This window comes from Sapajus apella, unplaced genomic scaffold, assembly GCF_009761245.1.
Source record: "Sapajus apella isolate SASKATOON/1434 unplaced genomic scaffold, GSC_monkey_1.0 scaffold51, whole genome shotgun sequence".
Taxonomy (NCBI): Eukaryota; Metazoa; Chordata; class Mammalia; order Primates; family Cebidae; genus Sapajus; species Sapajus apella.
The window spans coordinates 64473-89583 of record NW_022436991.1 but is presented as its reverse complement, the minus strand read 5'-3'; the positions used below and the strand labels follow the sequence as shown (position 1 = coordinate 89583).

Here is a 25111-nt window from a genome sequence, read left to right as displayed (position 1 = left end):
GCGCCTGCGTCGGCGGCGGGGGCGGGGCCAAGGCTGGGTTTCTTTCACTCCTTCCAGGGACAGGGTAGGGCGTGGCTATCGACGTCCCAAAGGCGTGGCCTAATTTGTGCGCGCATTCAGTTTGGCAGAAAAAATGTGCCTGTCTGGACATCCAGTCGACCAGGAAATACTGGGTTTCTATTACATGCTAGCCACTCTTATAGGGGTGTAGATACAGTGATGAACAGGAAAACGTGCTCCCTGCCGCATTGTAGGTTAAACTTGGGATGACGGGAAACTCAGGCAGGAGTCAAACCTGCCACTTGAGAACACATGAAAATCGCTATGAAGAAAAAAGAGCAGGGTGAGACTGGGCGGTGGCTCACGCCTGTAACCCCAGCACCTTGGGAGGCCGAGGCGGGCGGAACAGGAGATCAGGAGTTCGAGAACAGCATGGCCAATAAAGCGAAACCCCGTCTCTACTAAAAATACAAAATAAATCAGCTGGGCGTGGTGGCGGGCGCCTGCAGCTACTTGGGAGGCCGAGGCAGGAGAATCGCCTGAACCTGGGAGGCGAAGGTTGCAGTGAGCTGAGTTCGCGCCACTGCACTCCAGCCTGGGTGACAGAGTGAGACTCCATCTCAAAAAATGAAAAGAAAAGGCAAAAGAAAAAGGGCAGGATGCTGTAATAGAGAATAATGGAATCCAGGCGAGGTGGCCCACACCCGTAAGCCTAACACATTGGGAGGCCGAGGCGCGAGGATCACTTGAGCTCAGGAATTCGAACCCAGCCTGGGAAGCATTGTGAGACCTGTCTCTTAAAAAAAATAAAATTAGGGCCGGGCGCGGTGGCTTACGCCTGTAATCCCAGCACTTTGGGAGGCCGAGGCGGGTGGATCACGAGGTCAAGAGATCGAGACCATCCTGGTCAACACGGTGAAACCCCGTCTCTACTAAAAATACAAAAAATCAGCTGGGCATGGTGGCGCATGCCTGTAATCCCAGCTACTCAGGAGGCTGAGGCAGGAGAATTGCCTGAACCCAGGAGGCGGAGGTTGCGGTGAGCCGAGATCGCGCCATTGCACTCCAGCCTGGGCAACAAGAGCGAAACTCCGTCTCAAAAAATGAAATAAAATAAAATAATAAAAATAAAATTAAAATTAAAACAAAAAGAATGATGGGGGTTGTTACTTGGGTGATCAGGGAAAGTAAAGCTGAGACCTTTAGCTACTGCACTAGCTTCTGGGAATACTATGTCGAGTGCACCATATGAGGTCGGGCTCTAATGGAATTGTATGCTGGTTTGGGGTTGCTGTTCTCCAAAGCCTAGAACTGCGCTGACACGTAGCAGAGGCTCAATAAGCATGGGTTGTGTGAATACATTCAGGTTGGTCTTTCAAAAAAGCTGACTCTGAAAAGTTGGTTAGGGCCCGGCACAGTGGCTCATACCTGTAATCCTAGCACTTTGGGAGGCTGAGGCAGGCAGATTGGTTGAGACCAGGAGTTCGAGACCAGCCTGGGCAACACAGTGAAACCTTGTCTTTACTAAAATACAAAAAATTAGCCAGGCATGGCGGCCTATGCCTGTAGTCCCGGCTACTCTGGAGGCTGAGGCAGGTGAATTGCTTGAACTCGGGAGGTGGAGGTTTTAGCGAGCCAAGATTGTGCTACTGCACTCCAGGCTGGGCGACAGAGCAAGACTCCGTCTCAAAAAACGACAACAACAGGCCGGGCGCGGTGGCTCAAGCCTGTAATCCCAGCACTTTGGGAGGCCGAGGCGGGTGGATCACGAGGCCAAGAGATCGAGACCATCCTGGTCAACAAGGTGAAACCCCGTCTCTACTAAAAATACAAAAAATTAGCTGGGCATGGTGGCGCGTGCCTGTAATCCCAGCTACTCAGGAGGCTGAGGCAGGAGAATTGCCTGAACCCAGGAGACGGAGGCTGCGGTGAGCCGAGATCGGGCCATTGCACTCCAGCCTGGGTAACATGAGTGAAACTCCGCCTCAAAAAAAAAAAAAAAAAAGAAAAAAAAAGTGACAACAGCAACAGAAAGCTGATTACAAGACCTAATTTCAAAATCTATCTCAGCCACTTATTATCTCTGGAATGTATTAAACCTTCCTAAACCTCAATTTCCTGGGATTGTATTGAGGCTCAGTAGTGGTAATGTACGTGAATTGGGAAGTACTGTATTAACAAATCTGTATAAATAACTGTTTAATGGGGGCCTGACAACGTGGCTTACACCTGTAATCTCAGTGTTATGGGGGGCTGAGGCAGGAGCATCACCTGAGTCCAGGAGTTCCTGACCAGCCTGAGGAACAGAGGGACATCCTGTCTCTACAAAAACAAAATAAAATTTTAAACTGAGCCAGGCGTGGTTGTGCACGCCTGTAGTCCCAACTATTCAGGAGGCTGAGGCGGGAGAATCGCTTGAACCCGAAAGGCGGAGGTTGCAGTGAGCTGAGACCGCGCCACTGTACGCCAGCCGGGCAAAAGCAAGACTCTATCTCGAAAACAAACAACGAGAACAACAAAACAAAACCAGATACTCAGCATAAGTTCTAGGCGCTGTGACCTAGACGCTGGGAAGGGGAGAAAAGTGGTGATAAAATCATTTAAGGCTGTGCGAGGTGGCTCACGCCTGTAAACTCAGCACTTTGGAAGGCTCAGGCAGAAGGAACTCTTGAGGCCAGATGTTCAAGACTAGCCTGGAAAACATAGCGAGACCCCATCCCTACGAAAAGAAATTTCAATAAAAATAAAAGTCACTTAATTTCGATTTCTAACACCGCAAATTGAACTTACAGTCCTGTGATTTTCTGCATAAAATGTGAAGGCAAAAAATAACTGTGGAGGGTACCGTGCGGTATTGTAATATTATTTTAATTTCTGGGCAAAGCTTGTATCCTCCGGATACAAAAACAGCCGCCAGGAGGAGCGGACAGCAACACACACCCATCAAGCTTCCGGGTGTAACTTCCGACACTACCGCTTGGTCTGCGGGTGAAGAGGAAGGGGCGGAATCGGTGGTGTTACGCATGCGCTCCTGCCTCCTGAGGGGAGAGGCCGCTCTAGGCAACGGGGAGGTCTCGGAGTTGAGGGGGTAGGGAAAGGAGAGCAGCCTCTCCTCTATGGTCGCTAGGCCCGGGCATTTTCACCCGAAGTCGGTCCTAAGTTACTTCCGGTAGCGAAGCCTCTACCTTTTCCTCTGCTCCTGCTGGGGGTCCGGGCAGGAGATAATGGTCGAGTGGTCCCCGGGACAAGTGGAATGGTAAGCCGCGGCACGGCTGGGGGGTGCTGAGGGGACGCCCCGGGCTTGATTTCGGGGCGTGATGTGGAAGACTGAGCGTCAGTCCTCTTTGCGGAGCCGCCCGGGCCGGATCGGAGGAGGCGCGCGGGTCTCTCCTCATGCAGGCCGGAGTCCTGAGCATCCCCAGTCCTGGCTGCGAGGTGCGGACCTCAGCTTGGCCAACTGCCCTGTCCCTTCCCGAGAGCCCCATGTCCGCACAGCCGGTGGCTGGGCCTCGCCTGCGTTCTTTAGGGGGTCAGGGGCAGAGCCACTCGCTCCAGGTGCTCCCTAGGGTGGGAAGGAGGAGGTGTCCCTTCTAAACATCTTGGAGGGGGACCACGGGGCGCCTGCCTGCCTGGAGCGCCTGCCGCACCCTGCGGCAGCCAGGCCAGACTTGATGAGGCTCCTAATAGTCGCCAGGCTGAGCTTACGGTCTAATTGGCGAGGCACGTTCCTGGCCCAAGGCGGAGCGATTGTGCCCACTCTTTAAAATAGGGTGACCAAAGCGCAGAAGAGAGAAAGTGAAACCCCAAAGGCACACTGGGGCCAGGCAAGTACTCAGCTCTTCTGATTCTGCGCCTTGCGGCTCGGAAATAACTTGTGCAAAAGGGAATTTTCTTTTTCCTATTTTTTTTTTTTTTTTCCTGAGACGGACTCTCACTCTGTCACCCAGGCTGGAGTGCAGTGGCGCGATCTCGGCTGACTGCAACCTCCGCCTCCCGGGTTCAAGCAGTTCTCCTGCCTCAGCCCCCTAAGTAGCTGGGATTACACAGGCGCTTGCCATCACGCCCAGCTGATTTTTGTATTTTTAGTAGAGACAGGGTTTCACCATGTTGGTCAGGCTGGTCTCGAACACCTGAACTCGTGATCCGCCCGCCTCGGCCTCCCAAAGTGCTGGGATTACAGGTGTGAGCCACTGCTCCCGGCCGGAAATTTTCTTTTCTTGAAAAAGCTGGCGAGAGGGGGCGACAAATGAGAGTCAGGTTGTATCTAAACGGGGATCTTTGGCGGGGCGGGCGGCAGCACCCTAGCTTTAGCAGAAAAGAGAAACTGAGCCTAGTCACTGTTAAGCCCTCTGCTGTCACCGTTGGGTCCTCCCTGCCGAAGCCCATTGGTCGGTCCTTTGGGGGTGGTCTTGATGTCACACTCCGAATGGCCAATAGGAAAGAGCTTTGCTCTCAGGGCACACCCCCGAGCCGGCAAGGACTGCACGTGCTGATGGGGTTGTTTTGTTTTTGTGGCTGCTGTTTTGTCAACACCCAGCCTGGGTGTATCCTGACAGATGTGCTCTGCATTTCCATATATACATAAACTTGATGGAAAAAATTGTATTTCTCCAGGGCAGTTCTTTTTGTTTGCTTTTTGGCTCCAGCGTTTGGCACTGGCACTAAGTATGTAGCCATCACTCAATAAATGCTGCTATTGATAATTCTGTTAATAATGCCTGTCAGCCACACAGCAAACTCTTTGACTACCTATTTATAGTTTGTGAAGGAAACCTCACAGCAGGGCGGGGCTCCGCAGCTCACGCCTGTAGTCCCAGAAGTTTGGGAGGCTTAAGTGGGAAGATCCCTTGAGCCCGGGAGACCAGACCAACCTAGGCAACATAGGGAGACGCTGTCTCTTTAAAAATTGTTTTAAAAATAAACCTCCCGGCCGGGTGTGGTGGCTCATGCCTGTAATCCAAGCACTTTGGAGGCCAAGGCGGTCGGATCACCTGAGGTCGGGAGTTCAAGACCAGCCTGACCAATATGGTGAAACCCCGTCTTTTTAAAAAAAAAAAAAAAAAAAAAAAGTGAACCTCCCAGCTGGGCGCGTTGGCTCACACCTGTAATCCCTGCACTCCGGGAGGACGAGGCGGGTAGATCAGGAGGTCAGGAATTTGAGACCAGCCTGACCTCTACTAAAATACAAAAATCAGCCAGGTGTGGTGGCGCATGCCTGAGATCCCAGCTACTCAGGAGGCTGAAGCATGAGAATCGCTTGAACCTGGGAGGCGGAGGTTTCAGTGAGCCAAGATGGTGCCACTGCACTCCAGCCTGGGAGAGAGTGAGACCCTGTCTCAAAAAAAAAAAAAAAGGAAACCTCCCAACAGCCCTTTGAAGTTGACAGGATTATCCTAGATGAGATCAGTGGGAAATAGGAAGTTTAGGAAGAATAAATTGTGACCAGATTTGAACCCAGATTAGTGTCACTCCTAAGACTATACTGTTTCAACTCTACCAACCTCCCTAATGAGAAACTATAGTCCAGGAGATGAGAAAATATACACAAATAAAAGTTACACTAATGGACAGAGACAAGAAAGATTAATTTGGGTGTTGGGGGAGTTAGTCATTAAAGGCTTTTAAGTGACAGTTGATTTGGGTCTTTTCAGTTGTTACTTTTGACCCAGCAATATTGTGAAGCTGTGTTACAGATGAAGGGACTGTGTGAGGGTAAGGAAAAATGCCCAAGGCCGGACGCCGTGGCTCACACCTGAAATCCCTGCACTTTGGGAGGCAAAGGCAGGCAGACTGCTTGAGCTCAGGTGTTGAAGATCAGCTTGGGATACATGGTGAAACCCTGTCTCAACAACAAAAAAATATATAGAAAAATCAGTCTGGAGTGGGGATATGCACCTGTAGTCCCAGCTATTCAGGAGACTGAGGCAAGAGGATCTCTTGAGTCCTGGGGGCGGAGATTGCAGTGAGCCGAGATCATGCTACTGCATTCCAGCCTGGGCAACAGAGTATGACCCTTTCTCAAAAAAAAAAAATGCCCAAGGAACAGGAATTAATAGGACTACAGTATAGTGTGAGCAGGGAAGTAGGAAGGAAAACTCACAGTGATAGTAATAGGTAACATTGACATGGGCCCTTACTGTGTGCCCAGCACTATTTTGAGTGCTGTGCATATATTCATTTAATCCTTTCAACAGCTCAGGCAGGTACAACTAAGACCTCCATTTTACAGATGAGGTACCAGAGGCACGGAAAGGTTAGGTGACTCTTCTGGTATCATGCAACTAATAATTGGTGGAGCTGGGATTTTAACTGATACTGGTCCCAGAGTTTGGGCTCTAAGTTAAAGTTATGTTTATTGCTAGTGGACTGTAAAGAAACAATGATCAGCTTACCACTGTGGGTTTTATTTTCTTGTAGTGGAGAAAATTTTGAACAAATAAGGGACTTAATGAGACTGGGAGGATGACTCAGGCAATGGAGAAAGGATTGATTGGTGGAAAGAGGACTGGAAATGTGATTTGAACTTTGTTAACACCATACCCATATCTTATATAAGACATACATACATTTGTATGTAACAGCTCTCTAGTTCCGAAACTTCTGTGTGCCTAAGAATTTTCTGAAGGACTTGTTTAAAATATACATTTCTGGGTCTCTCTCCCAAACATCCTTGTTCAGATTAACCAAACTTCCTGGGTGACTCTTAATGAAGTATTAAGAACCACAGTACTGTGACAGGAAGTCAACTCTTTATTGATTTAATTTTCATCTACAAATACGTAGAGCCCAGCTTTGTGTCAGCCACTCTCAGGTACGATGATAGAATTCAATGGGTTGGTTCCTTTCCTTAGGAAACTCAGGATTTGGTTGGAGAGGCAAAGACATCACTGAAATAACGTATAGAAAGCATAAGAGTGTTATGTGTTTTTTTTTTTTTTTTTTTTTAATTTATTTTTTTTGAGACGGAGTTTCGCTCTCGTTACCCAGGCTGGAGTGCAATGGCGCAATCTCGGCTCACCGCAGCCTCCGCCTCCTGGGTTCAGGCAATTCTCCTGCCTCAGCCTCCTGAGTCGCTGGGATTACAGGCACGCGCCACCATGCCCAGCTGATTTTTTGTATTTTTAGTAGAGACGGGGTTTCACCATGTTGACCAGGATGGTCTCGATCTCTTGACCTCGTGATCCACCCGCCTCGGCCTCCCACAGTGCTGGGATTACAGGCTTGAGCCACCGTGCCCGGCCCTTGTTTTTTTTTTTTTTTTTTTTTTTTTTTTGAGACAGAGTCTTGCTCTGTGATCAGGTGCCAGGCTGGAGTGCAGTGGCACAATCTTGGCTCACTGCAACCTCCGCCCCCAGGTTCAAGCAATTCTCCTGCCTCAGCCTCCCGAGTAGCTGGGACTACAGGCATACGCCACCACGGCCAGCTAATTTTTGTATTTTTTAGTAGAGACGGGGTTTCACTAGTTTCACCATGTTGGCCAGGATGGTCTCGATCTCTTGACCTCGTGATCTGCCCGCCTCGGCCTCCCAAAGTGCTGGGATTACAGGCGTGAGCCACCGCACCCGACCTAGTCTCTGTTTTTTTTTTGAAGAAGTATTTTAAAAGACTAAAAATAGGGCCGGGCGCGGTAGCTCAAGCCTGTAATCCCAGCACTTTGGGAGGCCGAGGCGGGCGGATCACGAGGTCAAGAGATCGAGACCATCCTGGTCAACAAGGTGAAACCCCGTCTCTACTAAAAATACAAAAAATTAGCTGGGCATGGTGGCGCGTGCCTGTAATCCCAGCGACTCAGGAGGCTGAGGCAGGAGAATTGCCTGAACCCAGGAGGCGGAGGTTGCGGTGAGCCGAGATCGCGCCATTCCACTCCAGCCTGGGTAACAAGGGCGAAACTCCAACCCAAAAAAAAAAAAAAAAAAAAAAAGACTAAAAGTAGGCCAGCGTAGTAACTCACACCTGTAATTCCAGCACTTTGGGAGGCTGAGGTGGGGGGATCACCTGAGGTCAGGAGTTTGAGACCAGCCTAGGCAACATGGTGAAACCCCGTCTCTAGTAAAAATACAAAAATTAGCCGGGCATGGTGGCAGGTGCCTATAGTCCCAGCAACTCTGGAGGCTGAGACAAGAGAATCGCTTGAACTTGGGAGGCAGAGGTTGCTGTGAGCTGAGATCATGCCACTGCACTCCAGCCTGGGTGATACAGTAAGACTCAGTCTCAATAAAATAAAATAAAATAAAAGGCTAAAAACAAACAAAACTCAATAGTTAAGGTGTGGATAACTTGGTAACTACTCATAGTTTTTGATAGCTATCTGAGTTGCTGAACATCTAGAGTGTAGTCCAGGATGGGTCCTTGAATATACGCCACAAGAAAAATAAAGAGGACAGGCTCCAGAGAGAGCCAGGATAGTCCCAACACCACTCAAGGCAGTGAATCACAGGGCTTCAAGTTCTAGGCAGCAAGTCAGTATCCAGAGGAGCTAGTCACCTTTGCCCTACTGGTTTCGACCCTGTCCGGAAAGAAAATCTAGCTGGAGTTTGAAAACACAATGTTTTAGACAGTAAGTGACTGGAAATGTTTCTCATATTAATGGGAGAGCCAGGTTTTGCTGCCTGCAGGAAGTACACAAATTGTATTGTTCTGTTTGAGGTTTCTGAACCTTGCCTTGCCAGAAGCAAGTTCTTTAGTTACATGCATCACTGAGAGATTGTGTATGTTCCCAGCCCTTCCTTTTCTTTTAGGGATTTAAGGATCGTTATGCTTTGTCAGTTAGGCATGTCTTCAGGGAAAACAGAGAAGGTCATCTTGATGAGATATCTTGGAATTGTCCAAATCCTCAGAGATTATGACAGTTGTTTCCAACCAGTTTTGCCAACAATGATAAGTAAGGACCTGACATGAAATCAAGAGAGGAAAGCTCTGGTCAGACACACCTGTAACCCCAGCACTTTCAGAGGCCAAGGCAGGCAGATTGCTTGAGTTCAGGAGTTTAAGATCAGCCTGGGCAAAATAGCACAACCCCATCTCTGCACAAAACTAGTCCAGGCTACATAGGAGGCTAAGGCAGGAGGATCACATGAGCCTGGGGAGGTTGAGACTACAGTGAGCCATGATCTCACCACTGTACTCCAGCCTGGGCGACAGAGTGGGACCTATCTCCAAAAAAAAAAAAAAAGAGGGAGAGACAGAGGAAAGCTCTAAGCTAACAGAACTTCAAAAGCTAACTAGCCTAAAGCCAAGCTGGAAACAACCATATATCCATTAGTACACTTGGAAGAAGGCATCACATTATGGGACAGGGGATGAAACCTCAGGGGTTAGGCAGATAACAGAACTGGAAAGGACAGGTGAGAGAGGAATATAACAAGATGACGCTGGCATGGCTGCTGAGTTCCTTGGCTCCAGCTGATCTTGTCATGCACGATGCAATTCCAGCATTGCCAGATCTCCATTTTTGTTGTTGTTGTTGTTGTTGTGTTTTCCAAGAGAAGCCAGGAATCTAAATTTTTATGTCGAATCACTTTTTTTTTTTTGTAAATGCTGGCACCACATTTAATTTAAAAGGAAAAGGGAAAAAAACACCAGGTGAAGGTGTTGTATTAGACCAGAGCGTAGAAAGTTATCACAAGACAAAAGTATGCCAGATTGCAGGGTCATTTATTATGCCGGCGACCACAGAGGACTCACGTCTCTCCAACCTGTGGTGGCAACAGGAGGGTGCCACGATTTTTTATACCCGAAAAACCACCTTGGGAGTGGGGGTGAGGGGCAGGGATGGGGATGAAAAGGCTTTAGACATTCCGAGGGCTAGTGGATTCTGTAAATTACCTCCTGGGCAGAGATGAGGGTGGGGGTCTCCGGATATTCCAAGGGATGGGGACTTTTGTCATTCCGTTTGTTACTTAAGTGGTTTACAGAAGTCAAGATAAACATTTGTTTACACATTATCTGGTTAAGGTGGAAATCACAGACCTTAGTTACTTATTACAAGCCACAGGAGCCAGGATGGAACTAGCTTGGGCTGCTTAGTCTGGCAATTGCCGGTCAGCAAAGGCTAGCAATTCTGGCAGTTACTGATAAGAAAAGGTAAGCAGCTTTACATAGTTTTGAAGAACAAACTAGAGGCCAAGGACAGTAGTTATTGTGAGGAGAATGGGGCAGCCATTTGAACTTATCTAAAAACAGTTTTGCATTTTATAAAATAGTTTTGCTCCGGTTCTGGCTCTAGGCCAGCACAATATCACATTCTGTTCTTTTAACATGTATTAAATCTTTAATAGGTTTCCTCTTTTTGACACAAGGGCCTATAGTTGGATCTCAGAACCATCAATTTGACCGAGTCTATTCTTTCCTGAATAAATTTGAGGAGCATGTTTAAAAGGCATGGTCCAAATGTTAATCCTAGGACCATTAGCACCAAGGGTCCTGCTAATCCAGTGAGCAGGAATGTTAGCCAGGGGTTTACGGGAGGGTCTCGGGTGAGAAAAATGAAAGAGTTTCTGTTTGTAGTATATCCTGTTATAGTGGAGATAGTTCCACAACCCCAATGGGGGCAAAAGAATTCATTTAAGTCTTCACAGTTTCATCTTTTTGGTGGGGTGGATCCTGGGCACAGATATAGCCCCATGGTCTGGAGTTGTCGCTCTGCCCCTAAACTGCCACACCCAGCTATATCTCCACTTGTCCTGAAATTTAAGTGGGGGCCCAGGAGGGCACAGAGGTCCAGGGAGAAGGTAATGGGGGTCTCCGGAGAGTACTCCAGGGTTAGGTTGACTAGGGTGGATCCCTTTCCAGTTAAGGAACTAACATATGCTCCAGTGGAGCCCTCGGTGATGACCCATAGATAGTAGGTGGGTGCCAAGGAGGGTCCCTTTCGGAGGGTGGTTGCAGGAATCAGGGAGATTAGGATGATGACCGAGAACGGCGCAATAGTCTTAGCTTTGAGGGGTCCGTTGAGGATGGAACCGCTTCCCATCCCGCACCTGGGGGGGCAGTCTTGACGTGTGAGTGGTGAATCCAGGCAGTCTGTCCGTCCACCTTGATTGCCGTGGGGGTGACCAGGATTACAGTGTAGGGTCCTTTCCAGCGAGGAGTTAGGCCGGAGGCAGTGACTCTCTTCACCAGGACTTCGTCCCCTGGCTGGAAGGGGTGTACCTGCTGGTTAGTGAAATCCACTGGGGTAGGTCGAGTTCCCCTGATGAGCGAGTGCACCTGGGACTGAACAGACTGGAGTGCCTGCAAGGACTTAAGGAGTGTATGGTTATGGACTCCAGCATGTATGGCGTTCGCAAGTCTGGGGAGTAAGGGAGGGGGACTTCCAAACATAATTTCAAAAGGAGTAAAGCTTTTTTATAGGGAGTACATGGGGTACGGAGGAGAACAAAAGGAAGCAGGCTGACCCAGTTTTCACCGGTCTCCAGAATGAATTTTGTCAAAGTTTCCTTTATGGTCCGGTTCATCCTTTCAACCTGCCCTGAACTCCGGGGGCGATAGGCACAGTGCAGTTTCCAGGATATGCCCAGGGCCTCTGCCAGGCCCTGTGAAACCTGAGCTGTAAATGCAGGGCCATTATCTGATCCCAGTGTCAGGGGCAAGCCGAACCGAGGAACCAGGTCCTATAACAATATTTTCGCTACTACCAGTGCGGTTTTTGACCTAGTAGGAAAAGCCTCGACCCATCCAGAGAAAGTGTCTACAAACACAAGGAGGTACTTAACAGCCGCACACTGGGGGCTTTACTTCAGTAAAATTTACCTCCCAGTATTCCCCTGGGCTAGTACCCCTGAGTCTTATCCCTGCCTGACTAGGCCTACTGCCTCCTGGATTTACCCTGGCACAAACTTCACGAGTAGTAGTTTCCCTAACAATCTCATGTAAGTGTGGAATGTAATATCTGGCCCTCAGCAGCTTGGTGAGTTTTGTTTGTCCTAAGTGAGTGGCCTGGTGTGTGTCCTTAACTAGAGCCTGTCCTAGAGCCTCCGGGAGCACAATCCTTGTGTCCGGTAGAATCCACCATCCAGTGGAATCTTGCCATCCCCCCTGTTCTTTGGCAAAGTTTTCTTCCTCAGGCAAATACGTTAGGGTAGGAGGCAGGGTTGGGGCCAGCAGAGTCACAAGAAGAGTCAGAGGTTTTACTGGCCCCAAGGCTGCCTGTCTGGCCTGTAGGTCAGCTGCCCTATTTCCCCTCGCCTCTGGTGAATCTCCCTTCTGGTATCCTTTGCAGTGCATCAATGCCACTGCCTTAGGCTTCCATATAGCTTCTAGTAGAGCTTGGATTTCCTCTTTGTTTTTGATGATTTTTCCCTTTGAGGTAAGCAACCCTCTTTCTTTATAAATGGCACCATGCACATGGGCCGTAGCAAAAGCATACCGGCTATCCATGTAGTTGTTAACAATTTTTCCCTCCGCCCAGTCCAAGGCCTTTATTAAAGCTATAAGTTCTGCCTTTTGGGCTGAGGTTCCGTGTGGAAGAGCCTGGGCCCAGATAACTCACTCTAGAGTGACCACAGCTGCCCCGGCGTACATGACTCCGTCGACCATGAAACTGCTGCCATCTGTATACAGTACCTCCTCTGGGTTCTGCAGGGGGACGTCAGTGAGATCCGGTCGTGCAGCATGGAGGACATCTATTGTCTGTCGGCAGTTATGTATGGGCTTCTCTGGCTCGCTGTCGGGTAGCAGTGTGGCGGGGTTTAAAACTGTGGTTTTTGAAAATTTTATGCAGGGCTGGTCCAAAAGTAAGGCCTGGTATTAGGCTATGTGGGCATTAGACATCCATTTTCCCGTAGCTCCACGGAGTAGCAACTCCACCGCATGGGGTGCCACTAAGTTCAACTCCTGACCCAAAGTCAGTTTGTTTGCCTCCCTGACTAACAGGGCCGTAGCTGCCACCGTCCTCAAACAAGCTGGCCATCCAGAGGCTAAGGGATCAAGTCTTTTTGAAAGGTAGGCAACCGGTTGGGACCAGGGTCCCAATGTCTTGGTGAGCACCCCCTTAGCGATTCCCTGTTTCTCATGCACAAACAACTGGGAAGGTTTAGAGATGACTGGCAAGGCCAAGGCTGGGGCTGCAGTCAGGGCAATCTTGAGCTTGTCAAAAGCCTGTTGCTCCACCTCTGTCCATATTAAGGGCTGATTTCCTCCAGCGCAGGCATACAGGGGCTTGGCTATCTTAGCAAATCCCAAAATCCATAGCCTGCGGTACTCTACTACCCCAAGGAATTCTCGAACTTGGCATTTTGTGGTAGGGTTGGGTATTTGCAGCACTGCTTGGACTCGGCTGGGTGCCAGTGCCCGGTTGCCCTTCTCTATAACATAGCCCAGGTAAGTCACTTTTGGCTGGCAGAGTTGGGCCTTTTTAGCTGAGACCCGGTACCCCAAAGTCTGCAGGGTTTTTAATAATGACTGAGTGGTCTCTTTACAGGCTTTCTGGGTTTTTGTAGCCAAGAGTAAGTCATCCACGTATTGGAGTCGGGTACACTCTGGGAACTCAGCTCGGAAGGCAGCAAGGTCTTGGCTAAGTGCCTCATCAAACAGAGAGGGGGAGTTTTTGAACCCCTGAGGCAGTTTTCTCCGAGTGAGTTGCCCCGAGACTCCAGTATCAGGGTCGGTCCATTAAAAAGCAAATATAGGCTGGCTAACAGGGGCTAGTGGGATGCAAAAGAATGCATCCTTAAGATCCAAGACAGTGTACTGGTGTTCTGGGTCCAAGAGACTTAGGAGGGTGTACGGATTTGGAACTGTAGGATGAACAGTTTCTACCCGTTTATTCACCTCCCTCAAGTCCTGCACAGGCCGATAGTCCTGTGTGCCTGGTTTTAGCCCGGGGAGCAAGGGGGTGTTCCAGGGAGACTTACAGGTAGTGAGGATTCCTCCCTTCAGGAGTCTGGTGATATGCGCAGCAAGTCCTCGCCTGGCTTCCCGGCTCATAGGGTATTGCTTCACCTGGACTGCAGTTGCCATTGCTAATAGCTGGACCACGACTGGGGTGCGGTGACTTAGTAGGGGAGGGGGACTTGTTTCAGCCCATACTCCCGGTACACTCTCTTGAAATTTTTGGAGGAAGTCTGGTGCAGGTGGTTGATCTGCCTCCGAGGATAAAGCTTCCTGCAAGAGATACTCCTCTGACAGAGCACAGGTGATGAGGATCTGCTGAGGTGGCCCTGTGGCTAAAGGAGGAGGAATTGAGAGGCAAGCTTGACCCTCGCTGAAAGAAATATTTGCTTGCAGTTTGTGGAGCAATTCTCGTCACAGGAGTGGATATGGACACTCAGGGAATGAGTGACAGTGCCATTTCCCAGATCAATGAATCGATTTGTGGTCCAGGGGCTAGCTGTGGTTTTTTTTCTGGAGTGCTGCTATTACTGCCTTAGTAACGCTCTTATTTTGCTTGGCCTCTAAGGTGTCTTTATTGTTAAAGACTTTTTGGGCAATTTTTCTCTGGAACCTCTCTAATTTTTTGCAATTTTCTTTTGATGTCTGGGGCAGACTGGGAAACAAAAGCCAGATTGATGGCCCGCTGATTCTCCAGGCCTCAGGGTAACAGGCGTCCAGTAAGCGCTCAAGGAAAGCAGCCAGCAACTCCTGTGGACCCTGAGTTACAGTTCCTACCTCGGAGAGTTTACTGGGCTTGTGGGCCACTCCCCTAACCCCTTCTATAAGATACCGGTGAAAAGTGTTCAGAGCCTGGTGACACCCCCCTCCCAGGTGTTGAGGTCCCATTGGGGTCAGGAAGAGGGAAAAAAACTTTTTCCTTGCCCTGGACCTATGATGGCTTTCAGGGCTTCCTGTCTAATTTTGCCCTTTTTTTTTCCTCTGTGGTATACAGAATTAATAAAAATTGTTGGCAGTTCTCCCAAGTGGGGCCATGCATCTGGAATACAGATTTTAAGAGTCCTGTCAAAGCCTGGGGCTTCTCAGAGAAGGGGGGATGTTGAGTTTCATTGTAAAACCTTGGCAACAACACCACCTTAAATTCCCTGGCCTCCCAGCACTACCCCCTCCCAGGGAACTTTCCATCTGGGTAGGTACCTAACCCTCCCCCTCTCGCCGTCTTAGCAGTTCTCCAGTACTACCCCCTCCCGGGAACTCTTAGCAGTTCCCCAGCACTTCCCTCCTGCACAGCCCCTCACACTGGATGCATCTCTGCTGGCTTGCAGGCCATAGAAATCCCCTTTGCCATGCCATGGGTGCTGCCAATTTTGGGTTTAGCCCAGCAGCTTTCCCTTGCCCTTAAAGCTCGTGCCCGTACTTGGTGTTTTGGCCCTCTTTTTGATCTCTATCACCTTCCAGTTATATAAGTTACTTGACAAGAAGGGGATGTGAACAAAGAATGGGCGACCCCAATTTTCTTCTCTTGGGGGTGCCTCTTGGAAAGGGAGGACTGCCAGTGGGTGCGGGGGCCCCGCTACGGGTGTGCAGGGGGGACAAGGTTTGGTTAATAGTACTGTCGAGGGGGGTGCTGAGGCGCTGGTTTAGAGGGCCTTGAGTAGGGTGGAAGTAATTCCTGATCCTCCGCTGGGGTGGGGAGAATGGCTGGCCCAGAAGGGACTTTCTTTTGGGCTGGCTAATGTGACCTGAAGTCTAGCCTGTTTTATGCAGCGCTTTAGCCATGGGGGAGGCCATTGGACTAAACCCAACCATTGGTGGATGTATGGAAACTGCTCAGGGTATCCAGGAGTTTCTGCAACCATTTTCCATACAGCCTGGGTAATTTTTGGGTCATAGGTCCCAGTATCTGGCCACCTAATTCCGAAAGACAGCCATCCAAGTTCACACAAAGAGCGGAGTTTTCCAGGGGTTAGTTTCACCCCATATTGGCCTGAGAATCCAACCTTGAAGTTGGCCGTCATGCATTGGAGGGGGTTACAAGGCGGGGAGCTAGACGACCCCATTTGTGGGTTTTTTTGTTTTGTTTTTTTATGCCAAATTTTCCTCAAGAGAATTTACTAATTTAAAACTGATTTCCCTAATTTAAAACTAGCCTCACTGAGGATTTGAACCAACAACCTTGCAGTTGCAGGCCCCACACCTTAACGACTATGCTAACAAGTCACTTTTGTTACAGAAAGTTAGAAAGCTTTTCTTAAAGCCAGATTCTGGATGCAAATGCTGCACCCTGAGGCAGTGTGGCCTGCCTCAAAGCTGGGCGGGGCTGACTGCCAGCAGAGAAAGGAAAAAAACGCTCTTAGTGTCAGTTTAAAACTGAACTTGCTGGCAGCAAGTTTTCCACCCCTGCGGCTTCTGGTCCCCTTCTCTCTCTCTCTCTTCTCTATCTACTTTTTCTCTCCTGTCTCCTTTCTCTCCTCTCTTCTTTTTCTCCTCCCTTCCCCTTTCTCTCCTCTCTTTCTCTTTTCTCTCCTCTCTTTCTACTTTCCCTCTCCCTTCTGTCTACTTTCTCTCTCCCTTTCTCTTTTTTCTCTTTCCTGTTTCTCTCTGTAGTAAAGCCAATTTTGGAAAGCCTCAAATTTAAAATTTGGCCCTCTTTAAAGCAGGTTTTAGCAGGGCCTCTGCAGCCAGGTCCTGTAAGGACCAGACAACTGGATTTTAGGGTTTATTCCTAGTCCTAGTTAGAGGAACAGGGGGTAGGGGCCAAGGTAAGGCGGCGGTTTTTTTTCCCCCGCAAACCACAACTGGCGAGAATAAGCACTATGGAGGTTTAGCGCTGCCCGGGCATAATCCTCCCCCTTATACATTTTTAATGGCCAGTTGCTTTGGAAAGGTCGGGAAGTGACAAACAGGTGGACTAAGGGGTCTACCGGATGTGTGTTTTGGACCCACCACACCCGGTAGAGTGTGCAGAAGTGCTGCCAGTCAGTTTTTACTGGGGCGGTGACATCCTACCTCCCAACATCCAGGATAGTGCCAATATGCCTTTCTGTGATGCACTGTTGGGCACTGCCCATAACATTGGACACTTTCCTGGCAGAATAGGCAGTTACCTATTTTCCATCCCAGCCTGAGAAAGAGCACCCGTAAACTCTGATCTAGGGTTTTGTTCCACACAAGCTCCAAAGAAGCTACCTCCCAGGTGTCGAGGGCACAACGGCCTCCCCGACATGGAATCTGACCCAGCACGGGCAAAAGTACTCTTTTCCCGGTGGAGGTGGCTGGGAGAATTTACAGGCCACAATGACCAAAACAAGGAAGAGATTAAAGACAACTGGAGTTAAGACTATCTGCCACATGGCAAAGGAAGAAAGAGTGAGGCCTCAGTGATAGAAGAAGATGAAGAAAGAGAAAAGAGTAATTTTTTTTGCTGGGGTATAATCAATAAAATTTCCCTGCATCCAGTGGTTTGTCAACCACTGTAAGATATCTCCTACCTCAAGGGAAGATGGCCTGAACCAGTGTATGTCTGCTAACAGGAGTCTAATAAAACTGACAAATTTACAGACGAGACAGGACCACATACAAGAGTGACAGACAAAGGGTGGGTGCCCCCCAGATGGAAGACCAGTCAGATGCCTGCCCGGCCACTTTCTCGGAAGAATTTTCAGGGGCGTCTTGGCTAAGGTGTACCCATATAATCCCCGGGCCTGGTCACCTTAGGATGGAAGTCCAAGTAGGACAGCTCTGAGGTGAATCACCGTTATGCCCTACGATGCCCCAGTGGAACCGCGGGTGAAGGCCCACACAAGCCCCGTAGCCTTTCAGCCGTGGGACTACATATATACACACTCACTCTCTCACTCACACAGAGGTTACGGAAAACAACCGAACGCTGCCACCCACTATGCCAGCTACCAGGGGCGAACGCTGGTACCTTCTGCACCAGCTACCAGAAACGAACGCTGGTACCCTCTGCACCAGCTACCAGAAGGCTGCCATCCACTATGACAGCCACCAGAAGCGAACGCTGGTACCCCCTGCACCAGCTACCAGAAGCCTCAAGCGACGTCTCAGTGAGGCTTGCCAGGTCAGAGTTGCAATGACTCGTCAGTCCCCCGACACAGGCCCAGACACAGGCCCAGACCAGACTTACCTCCGGAGGCTTTTTCTTTTAGGACCCTGAGGAATTTTGGGTGAATGTCGGCCGAGAGGTCGCTTATCCTCCACGGTGGCTCTCCGGGGCCCTGCGAAAGAACAGGGGGCGCCTCCCCAGAGGCTCGCAAGGTGGGAGCGGCCGCCCGGGTGAGATTCTGAGATGGTTTTTGTCTGGTGATAACAAAAAAGAGAATATCTCGCTGGGGAACTCCAAATGTTGTATTAGACCAGAGCGTAGAAAGTTATCACAAGACAAAAGTATGCCAGATTGCAGGGTCATTTATTATGCCGGCGACCACAGAGGACTCACGTCTCTCCAACCTGTGGCGGCAACAGTAGGGTGCCACGATTTTTTATACCCGAAAAACCACCTTGGGAGTGGGGGTGAGGGGCAGGGATGGGGATGAAAAGGCTTTAGACATTCCGAGGGGTAGTGGATTCTGTAAATTACATCCTGGGCAGAGATGAGGGTGGGGGTCTCCGGACATTCCAAGGGATGGGGACTTTTGTCATTCCGTTTGTTACTTAAGTGGTTTACAGAAGTCAAGATAAACATTTGTTTACACATTATCTGGTTAAGGTGGAAATCACAGACCTTAGTTACTTATTATTACAAGCCACAGGAGCCAGGATGGAACTAGCTTGGGCTGCTTAGTCTGGCAATTGCCGGTCAGCAAAGGCTAGCAATTCTGGCAGTTACTGATAAGAAAAGGTAAGCAGCTTTACAAAGTTTTGAAGAACAAACTAGAGGCCAAGGACAGTAGTTATTGTGAGGAGAATGGGGCAGCCATTTGAACTTATCTAAAAACAGTTTTGCATTTTATAAAATAGTTTTGCTCTGGTTCTGGCTCTAGGCCAGCACAATATCACAAAGGGAAGCCTGCCTGCAGGCCAGATGTTGCCCCAGTAGGGCCATGGCTGCTGGTGGTAAGACCGTTCTGGGACACAGAAGATGGATGATGATGATAATGGTGCATCACCGTCGTGAGGCTTACCTGCTTCCTTGTAATCACTGCAAGAGGCAGAAAGGTGTCGCACATTAAGACCCTCTTATCCCAATAGATCAACAGTATCTCTTAACTTCCTCTGGCCCCTTCTGAGAGCCTAATAAACCCTACAGACTACCTTCCAGAAACATACATATACCATACACAAACACAAGCGTGGCATGAAATTCGGACTTCCCGAGGCATCTCTCCAAACTCCGGTTGAAGACCCAACTTTTTCTTCAGAAACCTCAGCTCTACAGAATGACTCAGTCCCTATGGGAACTCCAGAGGTTTTGCTGTTCTTTTCAGTTCTATGGTGTTCTATTGTTTGTAAACTGGTTTGTTTGCTGTTTTGTAGGTTTTCCCAAACCCAGGCATTCTTCCCATTCGTTTTTGAACTAAGTGATTATTGCTTCTCCCTCCTCCTTTTGGCTAAGATCAAGTAAACTGGGTAATTAACAGTTGTAGTCCGGGCGTGTTGGCTCACGCCTGTAATCCAAGCACTTTGGAGGCCAAGGCAGGCAGATCACCTGAGATCGCGAGTTCAAGACCAGCCTGACCAACATGGTGAAACCCTGTCTTTAAAAAGAAAAAAAACAGTTGTAATTTCCTGAACAGAAGTATATCCATATGAATGGAGCATGAGGGGTGGGAATAGAATGATTCTCCTCCTGGTAATCCTGTCCACTTCTGCTTCTACCCCCTTATCTTTGGAGCCTTTGAGACAGGGAAAACAGTGAAGACAACAGTAGCCTAGAGCTGCTTCTAACTGCCTGTAGGCTGCTGCTGAGAGCTAGCCGTGTTTCCTGAGAACAGCTGTAAACATTCTTAGGAGCTGGAAACCTTCTCAAAGAGGCCTTTAATTATTGCCAGTGCCAGAGGGTGTTTTTACCCAAATCAGAACACTACAGCTTGTAACTTTGGTGTCAGAACTAGATTTTATCCCTGAAGAGGCACTTCCTTCCTTTAAAAGTACTGCTTTTTGAAATTTGTGTAAGTAACCCAAATACATACAGGCAAGTATTATAACAGAAAAGATTCTTTGGTTTTGTTTGTGGATGTAGACCCTATCACTGTTAGCTTTAGCTTTTTGAATTTAGGGAGAAATGAAACTAGCAAAACTCCTCAAACTCCATGCAGTTTCTTCTCTTTTTTTTTTTTTCTTTGAGATGGAGTCTCACTGTGTCACCCAGGCTGGAGTGCGATGGTGCGATTCTCATGCCTCAGCCTCCTGAGTAGCTAGGATTATAGGCACCCGCCACCACACCCAACTAATTTTTGTATTTTAGTAGAGGCAGGGTTTCATCATGTTGGCCAGGCTGGTCTCGAACTCCTGACCTCAGGTGATCCACCTGCCTCAGCCTCCAAAGTGCTGGGATTACAGGTGTGAGCCACTATGCCTGGCCGATTACTCCCATCTTTACGATCATCTTTTACTGTGAATAGATTTATTAATTTAGTTATATTTTTAAAATTTATGTTTATCTTATCTTCACCTAATTATCTTTTTTTTTCTTTAAGATGGGGTTTTACCATGTTGGTCAGGCTGGTCTTGAACTCGCGACCTCAGGTGATCCGCCCGCTGTGGCCTCCAAAGTGCCTGGATTACAGGCGTGAGCCACCACGCCCAGCCAAACCTAATTATTTTTTTATTGCTTGGACGAGTAATCTCCATTCCACTTTTAACATGGGACTTAAAATTTAGCTGTGTTTATTCCCGGAGTTGAAGCTCTCCCGCTGTGTTTAGCCACAAGTAAGATATTTTTTTTACAACTGTATGTATTTTTTTTACAATTGTTATAAAAATCACGTTTCCAGCCGGGCGCGGTGGCTCAAGCCTGTAATCCCAGCACTTTGGGAGGCCGAGGCGGGTGGATCACGAGGTCAAGAGATCGAGACCATCCTGGTCAACATGGTGAAACCCCGTCTCTACTAAAACTACAAAAAAATTAGCTGGGCATGGTGGCGCATGCCTGTAATCCCAGCTACTCAGGAGGCTGAGGCAGGAGAATTGCCTGAACCCAGGAGGCGGAGGTTGCGGTGAGCCGAGATCGCGCCATTGCACTCCAGCCTGGGTAACAAGAGCGAAACTCCGTCTCAAAAAAAATAAATAAAATAAAAAAAAAATAAAAATCACGTTTCCGTTAAAAAACAACTAGCTAAATGCCAAAAACCAAAACCAAAACAAGTCACTCGTGATCCTCCCCAATTAAACACACCTACTACTAACTCTTTATCTTCCGTTCTCTGTTTCTAGATTTGTTTGTTTAAAATATGGTGTTTTTATTTAGTATGTAAAATTTTGTACCCTATGAAGGGCGATAAAATTCTCTAATTGCTGTATTTTAGAAATAAAGTGAATTGGGCCAGGCTCGGTTATTCACACCTGTAATCCCAGCACTTTGGGAAGCTGAGGCAGGCGGATCACCCAAAGTTAGGAGTTCAAGACCAACCTGACCAACATGGTTAAATCCTGTCTCTACTAAAAATAAAAAATTAGCCAGACGTGGTGGTGCATGCCTGTAATCCCAGCTACTGAGGAGGCTGAGGCAGGAGAATTGCTTGAACCTGGGAGGCAGAGGTTGCAGTGAGCTGAGATCCAGCTATTGCACTCCAGCCTGGGCAAAAAGAGAAAAACTCTGTCTCAAAAATAATAATAATAAATTAAAAGTAAAATAAAAGTCAATGCTACCATTTATGGTAGACTTACCATGTGCCAGGCTTTGTACTAGGCACTTGACTCACCCTCTCCGTTTTTTTTTTTTTTTTTTTTTTTTTTTTTTTTTTTTTTGCTTGTCCAGAAACCCGGAGGCATTCTCTTATTTACTGCTGCAAACCTCCCACAGTGGTTAAGTACTACCACAGTCCCCCATGTATACACGAGCAGCTGAGGCTCACTGCTGGTAAGTGGCAGAGGTGGGGTGAGAACCCAGGCAGCCCAGCTGAGAGACCTGTGTTCCTTACCACTGTGCCTCCAGAGCACAAAGTGTGAGCCCTTCCCTGCATGGTCAGTGAGTGCGATGGAAAGCGATTTTCTTTATTTTCCTTCACTATTAATAGCAAGATTGAGAAACTCACCAGCAATAGTATGAATCTCATTTCTATAGCCCATATTCGCACCATACAAATTCCGAGTAACTTTCCTTCACTGTCTCTAATCCTCACAAGAAATATTGATGGTTTCTGTACTGTGACCACCATTTCACAGTTGAAGAAACTTGATGGAAGAGCTCGAGTAACTTCTGCCCAATCACAGAGCTAGTGACTTGGGGAGTTAAGAGTCTAACTCCAAGATCTTCTGTGTCATACTACCTCTCAAAAACAAACAAAAAAATCCATGACCCAGATAAAAACAAGAAGAGAATGGTCCTTTGTCATTTGCATATTAGTAATGTTAGCATGTTTCTGTGGCACCGAGCTGGCTGGATCTAGATGGCATGAGATGGATGTTTGGGTTGATTTGGGGGAAAGGGTATTATTGAGCCATGGCAGATTTGGCCTAGCACAGCTGGAAAACAAATCTTCACTCGTTTCTTGGAATTGCTTCCATTAGAGCCTCTGAAGTCAAATATTTATAAAATATGATTGCCTAATGGGAAGGCAGATTTGTGTGCACAAAAAAAAGTGTTATTTACAGGAAGCATATCTGTTGTTACCAACCCCAGACATTTTGCCAGGCCAAGAAGCTGGTTTATTTAAAATCATACACCTGGAAAGGTATTTGGAAATTTAATTGAGGCCAGGCATGGTAGCTCACACTTGTAATCCCAGCATTTTGATAGGCCAAGGCCAGCAGATCACTTGAGGTCAGGAGTATGAGATCAGCCTGGCCAACATGGTGAAAACCCATCTCTACTAAAAATACAAAAAGTAAAGCCACTTGCAGTGGCTCATACCTGTGATCCCAACACTTTGGGAGGCTGAAGAGGGTGGATCACCTGAGGTCAGGAGTTCAAGACCAGCCTGGCCAGCATGGCAAAAACCATCTCTACTAAAAATATAAAAATTAGCTGGGTCATTGGCAGGCACCTGTAATCCCAGCTACTCGGGAGGCTGAGGCAGAATTGCTTGAACCCAGGAGGTGGAGGTTGATGTGAGCCAAGATCATGCCACTGCACTCCAGCCTGGGCGACAGAGTGAGACTCCGTCTCAAAAAAACAAAGGGAAATTTAATTGAGAATACTGAGACCAAGGAAATTTTATTTTCTAAGGAAATAGTGAAGGAGAAGGATTCAGAGTTGTCTGCCCACATCCTTCGAGTCTATTGAACCTTCTACTACGCGTGTCATTTTGCTTTACTGCTTTTGAAAAGTATAGCAAACAGGCTAGAAATTCAGTGCCGATTATGTGCTTTATGGTATGTGGATTTTAATAAATCAAATTTGTCACATTTTAAAATTAGAGTTTCAGCCTGGGCAATGTGGTGAAACCACATCTTTACTAAAAATAGAAAAACTTAGCCAAGTGTAGTGGTACACACCTGTAGACCCAGCTACTCAGAAGGCTGAGGAGGAAGGATCATCTGAGCCTGGGGAGTCAAGGCTACAGTGAGCTGCGATTGCACCTCTGGACTCCAGCCTTGGTGAGAATTAATGAATTAATAAAAATTAGAGCTTTAGTATTACAACTCCTTCAGAATTTGTTTAGAAGTTTTTCTGGTTTCTATCAGAAAGCCTCCCATGCCCCCCCTAAAAAATTAGAGCTTTAATAGAATGACAATACTTTTATATTAACTACTCTTCAAACTATTTGCCTTATTTTTGTCACTTTTTTTTTCTAGATTAATGATGTTTTACAGCAGTTTTCCACATCTGAAATTTTCTATGTCTGTGGATCCCAGAATTTGCTAAGAAATGGAGGAACCTCAGAAATGCTATCTGAACACAGTGGACCTTGAGAAAGATGACCCTCTCAAAAGCACCAGCCCTCAGATTTCTGTTAGTGAATTTTCTTGCCACTGCTGCTACGACATCCTGGTTAACCCCACCACCTTGAACTGTGGGCACAGCTTCTGCCGTCATTGCCTTGCTTTATGGTGGGCGTCTTCAAAGAAAACAGAATGTCCAGAATGCAGAGAAAAATGGGAAGGTTTCCCCAAAGTCAATATTCTCCTCAGGTAATGCTCAGCCTGTATTGTTAGCACAGACAGCCCATAAAATGTGGTTTCGCGCTTGTTTTATTTTGAGTTGGAGTCTCGCTCTACCCCTTAGGCTGGAGTGCAGTGGCGTGATCTTGGCGGCTCACTGCAGCTTTTGCCTCCCGTGTTCAAGTGATTCTCCTGCTTCAGCCTCCTGAGTAGCTAGGATTATAGGATTACAGGCGCATGCCACCACACCTGGCTGATTTTTGTATCTTTAGTAGAGACAGGGTTTCACCATGTTGGCCAGGATGGTCTTGAATTCCTGACCTCATGATCCACCGCCTTGGCATCCCAAAGTGCTGGGATTACAGGCATGAACCACCATTCCCTGCCTGCTTTTTCTTTTCTTTTTTTTTTTTTTTTTTAAGAGAAATGGGGTCTGACTATGTTGCCCAGGCTGGTCTCAAACTCCTCACCTCAAGTGATCCTCCCACTTCAGCCTCCCAAAGTGCCGGGATTACTTTGATGTGAGCCACCATGTCCGGCCAATGGGCTTTCTCTTATTGGGAGCAGCAGTGTTTGAAAGGTGACAGACTTGGAGATCACCTCCTTGGGGTCATAGTGGATCTGCTGGAATATGAATTAGGGAGCTCAAGGAGCTGGAAATCCAGACTCCCTTCCTCATAGGTGACCATGACTTTTTAAGTTGTTTATTATGAATGAAGGAAAGAAAGTCTGGTTAGCAGACCATTGCTTATGATCCTGTCATATAAAGGCCAGACAAGTGACGCACACCTATAATCCCAACATTTTGGGAAGCTGAGGCAGGAACATTGCTTGATACCAGGAATTTAAAAACAGCCTGGGCAACACGGTGAGTCCTCATCTTTACAGAAAGTTTTAAAAGTTAGCCAGGTGTGGTGGCACATGCCTGTTGTCCCAGCTATGCAGGTGGCTGAGGTGGGAGGATTGCTTCAACCTGGGAGGTAGGGGCTGCAGTGAGCCCACACCACTATACTCCAGCCTGGGCAACAGAGCAAGACCCTGTCTCAAAAAAAAA

General features: G+C 47.9%; 1 protein-coding gene and 1 non-coding gene across 6 annotated transcripts in view; both read left to right on the top strand.

Annotated features, from left to right (window-relative positions):
• Positions 1–3047: 3047 nt before the first annotated feature.
• BFAR (bifunctional apoptosis regulator) overlaps positions 3048–25111 on the top strand; it is a 47792-nt gene continuing 25728 nt past the window's right edge. For 2 of the 5 annotated variants that reach the window (XM_032242714.1, XM_032242710.1), the window contains exons 1-2: positions 3049–3256; positions 23752–24087. In XM_032242714.1, the coding sequence (XP_032098605.1) occupies positions 24004–24087 (84 nt within the window). In that variant the 5' untranslated portion in view covers positions 3049–3256; positions 23752–24003. Of the gene's footprint in view, positions 3257–8766; positions 8960–23751; positions 24088–25111 lie in introns of all 5 variants that reach the window. The other 3 variants (XM_032242711.1, XM_032242712.1, XM_032242713.1) reach the window with 3 other exon arrangements.
• On the top strand, positions 23588–23649 carry LOC116526768. Its single transcript, XR_004258268.1, has one exon. It is a non-coding gene; the product is annotated as a U7 small nuclear RNA (small nuclear RNA).